Source organism: Microtus ochrogaster, unplaced genomic scaffold, assembly GCF_000317375.1.
Source record: "Microtus ochrogaster isolate Prairie Vole_2 unplaced genomic scaffold, MicOch1.0 UNK38, whole genome shotgun sequence".
Taxonomy (NCBI): domain Eukaryota; kingdom Metazoa; phylum Chordata; class Mammalia; order Rodentia; family Cricetidae; genus Microtus; species Microtus ochrogaster.
The window spans coordinates 3,181,949-3,186,973 of record NW_004949136.1 but is presented as its reverse complement, the minus strand read 5'-3'; the positions used below and the strand labels follow the sequence as shown (position 1 = coordinate 3,186,973).

Below are 5,025 nucleotides of genomic sequence, written 5' to 3'. Positions count from 1 at the left end.
AGAAGGAAATCACCAGGAATATGAAGACCAGAAGAACACAGAAGAGTCAACAAGGAAACCATCCATACAGAGTGAGAGTCTTTTTCCCTGACCCCTCAGATAGAAAAGTCTAATGTGCTGACTCTAGATTCCCTTTGAGCCCTGCCCTGCTGGAAGCTGGTCCCCCAGGCAACACGTCATTCAGTCCACGTTTAGTTGGCCTTCTACTTAAAGAAGAGTTTTCTGAGCTGAACTCAGTTGGTTTACACCTGTAGCTCTAGTGCTCAGGAGTCCAAGACAGGAGGTTTGTAATGGTTTCTGCCAGCCTGGACCATCAAATAAAACCCTGTCTGAAAACAACAAACAAAAAACTTTCGTAAGTGTTGTACTAAATGCCTTTATTCCCAGCACTTGGGAGGCAGATGCAGCCGGATCTCTGTGAATTAAGGGTCAGCCTGGTCCCAGGAGAGCCAGGGCTACCCAGAGAGACCCTGTCTCAAAAAAAAAAAAAAAGTGTGCCTCACCACACCCAGCTTATTGAAACTTTTCTCATGACAGAACAAAGAAAGCCACAAATCAAAACACTTTCTAAAAAATCACTGGTGGAAATACCAGAAAGGTGTTTACAGCAGATGGACAAAGCTCTCCCTTAAGCCCCATGGAGCATACATCCATAAACTGGACTGTGTGTTCCAAAACTACGAGCTGAACATCTCTTCTTTCAAGCATCTTATCACAGAGATGAGGAAAGAAATTAGTATGAAGGACAAATACAAACAGAACATCCCCCATATACAGTGCAGGTAAGGGGGAGCCCTGTGGCCCACAGACCAAAGAGAAACCATGAGGTTTTAATCAAATCTGTTGCCGACTCGACCCTTATGTGGAGGAGGCTGGAGCTGAGTAGTTATACTCCTGAGGACAGAGACCAGTGTCTTCTTTCTCCAACAATTCTCATGTTTAGCCAAGCAGTGGTGACGCATGCCTTTAATCCCAGCACTCGGGAGGCAGAGGCAGGCAGATGTCCGTGAGTTCAAGGCCAACCTGGTCTACAAGAGCTAGTTCCAGGACAGGTGGCCTCTACCGAGAAGGAGGATGCAGGATTTTTCTTGTCCTGTTTTGCCCAAAAAGTCTCGGCCTCACCCAAGGAAGCTCAGGGACACTGGGGCTGTGACTCTGTGACTCCTAGTGAAGCAGCAGGTTAGTGCCACCAACAACCACCATGAATTTACTCCAGACATGCAGAGAATCATAAGGAAAAAAAGACCCACCCCTTTAATGATGATTTCTGGCTAACACACACAGAGACACCACCCTTGAGCAGAAATTCTTTGCAGCTTATGTAGATTTTGATCTATAACATTTCACATATACTGTGATCTGTAAATCCTGCTTAGGTTCCAGCACGAAGGTACATTTTGAGCATGTTTTACATGAACCAGAAACTGCAAGTGTGGCCATTTGAACAAATAAGAGATTTACATGGCAAAAATGTTGACCAATGTTGTTCTTTTTTATGTTCTTTTTTTTTTTTTGGTTTTTCGAGACAGGGTTTCTCTGTGGTTTTGGAGCCTGTCCTGGAACAGGCTGGTCTCGAACTCACAGAGATCCGCCTGCCTCTGCCTCCCGAGTGCTGGGATTAAAGGCGTGCGCCACCACCGCCCAGCTCTTTTTTATGTTCTTAACAAGGAATATCTTTTTGTTTTGTTTTTCGAGACCAGGTTTCTCTGTAGTTTTGGTGCCTCTTGTAGACCAGGTTGGCCCCAAACTCACAGAGCTCTGCCTGCCTCTGCCTCCCAAGTGCTGGGATTAAAGGTGTGCACCACCACCTCCCGGCTAACCAAGGATATGTTATTTGCCTGGAAGAATTACAATCCTTTTGATATGGGAATATAGCCTAATGGGTAGCAGTTTTTATTGTTGTTTGTTATTTTGGTTTGGTTTTTGTTTTTCTAGACAGGGTTTCTCTGTGCAACAGCCCTGGTTGTCCTAGAACTTGATCTGTAGGCCAGGCTGGTTTTGAACTCACAGAGACCCACCTGCCTCTGCCTCCCAAGTGCTGGGATTAAAGGTGTGCGCCACCATGGCCCAGTTGTGAACAAATCTCAACCAAAAGATATCCTCCATAATCCTAAACTCTTAATTTTGTTAGAAGTACAGCTCTAATTTCTCATCTCTCTGTAGTTTTTTTTAAAGATTTATTTATTTATTATATATACAGTGTTCTGCTTGCATGTATACTTGCAGACCAGAAGCCGGCACCAGATCTCATTACAGATGGTTGTGAGCCACCATGTGGTTGCTGGGAATTGAACTCAGGACCTCTGGAAGAGCAGTCAGCGCTCTTAACCTCTGAGCCATCTCTCCAGGCCCTCTCTGTAGTTTTTAAGAAGTTTGTTTAGTAAAGGAAATCAGGCAGTGCCTGGGACAGGCACCCTATAGGGCCTGGGCCATTTCACCCCACTGTGTCCTCAAGGTAGAGTTGGCTCCTCGGCTTAGCAAAAGCTCTATGGTTGTTTTGTGGTCACACTCCACAGCAAGGTGCAGAGGGGTCTTGCGGAGCCAGCCGGCAGCGTTGACCTGTGCACCCCTGTCCAGGAGATGGCTGACAACTTCTACGTGGCCTCTCCGGGCAGCGTAGTGCAGGGGCGTGAGACCCAGCGAGTCCTGAGAATCCACCTCGATGCCCTTGGCCACCAGCAGCTGTATAACAGGTAGGTGTCCGCCAGCAGCAGCCCTGTGGAGTGCGGAGCAGTTGTTCCTGTCCGCGATGCGTGGGTCTGCCCCATGGTCCAGCAGAACTGCCACATCCTGGAAAAGGAAAGAAAGAAGAGAGAAAGAGCCCATCATCATGGTTTAGAGGGCCTGGTGTTTGCCTGGCCCAAATCCCTACAGCCTCTTTTTTCTTTTAGGAATGAGTGGATGAAATCTGAAGCAGCCTCAGATTCTTGGATCAAATTCAATGCTGTGCAAAGGCTGTGTAACAACCCCTGGTGCTCCCTTTGCCCCACTGCTCTTGAGCTTCAGCCAAATACTTAAATAAATGATTGTTGCCAGGCATGGTGGCCCACACTAATCCCAGCACCCAGGAGTCAGAGGCTGGAGGGTCTATGTGAGTGCAAGATCAAGTCGGTCTACATAGAGAGCTTCAGGCCAGCTAAGGCGACATAGCAAATTGCTGTTTCCGGAAAACTTAAGTATTCACCCAATTCATTGCTTTGGGCCACCAGAACAAAGTGGGGTTGGCAGGTGTGGGAGACCTCCCCAGGTACCATTTAGTAGGCAAGTTTTATAAGGAGGGTCCAACTGGGAGCCTGCTCACCTCCCAACCCCTCCACCCTGCCCACCAGTGCTTCAGCATCTTTCTGCCTTGTTCCTCTCCTCCCTCAGAGCTTATGGAAGTAAGTGTAGAGAACCAAGCTCTTGGGATTCCGGCACAGTCACTGCAGGTGAAGGCTGGACCTACTTGGTGGTGGCCTAGGCCAGCTGCCAGGCCAAGCGCGGTGACTCCCGTGCTGTCCAGGGCATCCACCTTTGCCCCCAGTGCCAGGAGAAGCCGCAAGGTTGATGCACTTCCAGCTACCGCTGACACCAGCAGGGCGCTGTCCAGGTCTAGGCTGCCTCCAACAGTCAACAGCTCTAGTATAGGCAGTCGCCCGCATGCCGCAGCCCAGTGTGTGGCGGTCCAACCTCTTAAGTCCTTCACGGCAGGGTCTGAACCTGGTGCGGCCAGAAGGCTTGTAACCAGTAGCGTTCGGCCCAGCGCAGCTGCCCAGTGGAGGGGCGTGAGACCCGTTTGAGAGCATGCCACCGCTGAGGCCCCACGCTGCAGCAATAGTTCCGCCACCTTTGAGTGTCCGTGCCAAGCAGCCTCGTGCAACGGTGTGCGCCCTGTGTGATCAACTGCGCCTGCCAGGGACCCACGCTGCAACAGTAGGCGTACAAGGGGCACGTGGCCTCGCATCACAGCCAGATGGAGCGGAGTCCGACCTGCGTGATCCCTGTGGGGTGTGAAATACGTGAGGGTGCTTCCTACCGGGTCAGCCCCAATCGGAGAAAGTCTGGAGTACTCATGCAGCTTACCTCTCCTCCACACTGGCACCTTGCCTCAGCAGCTGTATCACCAGGCTGGGAGCACCCTGCCACACTGCCTGGAACAGAGTACTCCAGGCTTGGGAGATAAGAGGTTTCTCTGTCTCGTCTGCCGGAGCCGCCTCCCAAATCAGCTCCATCCACTGCAGTTCCTGTTCCAGCCTGCTGGAATCCATCTGGGAAGAGCATCCACCCTGAGGCCTCCTGCTGGTTCACCCTACCTGTACCACGTCACCACCCGACTAGGGGGACTCAGATACCTCTTAGCCTTCTGAAGGGCCTTGGCTCCCAAGTACCTCCAGAGGGAACTGGGACAGGAACCTGAGGGTTCTCCCTATTATTTCTAGGCTAGCTTCAATCTGGTGACCCTCCTCAGAAGTTTTTTTCTTGCAGGTTGAGAGGTGGGTGCTACTCCTGGGAGGCTAGATTGAAGTTAGGAGTGGTCAAAGATCTGTTGCTTCCTTATGGGCCATGCTGATGTCACCTGACACTGTTTATTTAGTAATTTGAAGGGAGTCTCTGCCTGCCAGGGAGCAAGCAGCCTCTGCCTGAGCACTCTTGTCCCCTAGCAGGCTACTAAAGCTCTTGGCCACACTCCCAGGAACAAAAGCCAGGACAGGTTGGGAAGGACAAGCAGGAACATGCCTTGGATGGCAGCACCTTCTTCCTACCTTCCTCCAAGTAACACAAACTTTGATATGTTCTGACTTGCCCCCCACCCCCGGCACCCTGCAATCGATCTGCCCCCACCCCATCCTGGGGCTGGAACCACCTCTCCTCCTAGCTTCAGACAGGGTTGGGGAGTGGACCCTGTAAGGTTCTATCATTTTTCCCAATAAGATGCTCGGAAAGAGAGAAAGGTTCACCACTGACATCTGAACGGTGGGGTTGGAAGCTCCTGGAGAACCAGTTAAGACAGGCTAGTGCAGGCTATGAGACGGAAGAAATGTCAGC

The 5,025-nt window shown here is 50.7% G+C and overlaps 1 protein-coding gene across 1 annotated transcript; it reads right to left on the bottom strand.

Annotated features, from left to right (window-relative positions):
* Nucleotides 1-2,395: 2,395 nt before the first annotated feature.
* Ankrd65 (ankyrin repeat domain 65) lies at nucleotides 2,396-4,247 on the bottom strand. Its single transcript, XM_005368725.2, has 3 exons — nucleotides 4,063-4,247; nucleotides 3,446-3,980; nucleotides 2,396-2,790 (listed from the first exon to the last, which is right to left on the bottom strand). Exons 1-3 carry the CDS (start codon nucleotides 4,245-4,247, stop codon nucleotides 2,416-2,418), a joined length of 1,095 nt encoding a protein of 364 aa, XP_005368782.1. The 3' UTR covers nucleotides 2,396-2,415.
* Nucleotides 4,248-5,025: the final 778 nt, after the last annotated feature.

What these genes read in the sequence shown, in the direction of transcription:
- Ankrd65 (XM_005368725.2), bottom strand. Translation starts at nt 4,247, where the DNA reads ATGGATTCCAGCAGGCTGGAACAGGAACTGCAGTGGATGGAGCTGATT. An exon ending in GGTGCCAGTGTGGAGGAGAG is followed by an intron (nt 3,981 to 4,062) that starts GTAAGCTGCATG and finishes CACACCCCACAG; the next exon opens with GGATCACGCAGGTCGGACTC. An exon ending in CTGGCCTAGGCCACCACCAA is followed by an intron (nt 2,791 to 3,445) that starts GTAGGTCCAGCC and finishes TTCCTTTTCCAG; the next exon opens with GATGTGGCAGTTCTGCTGGA.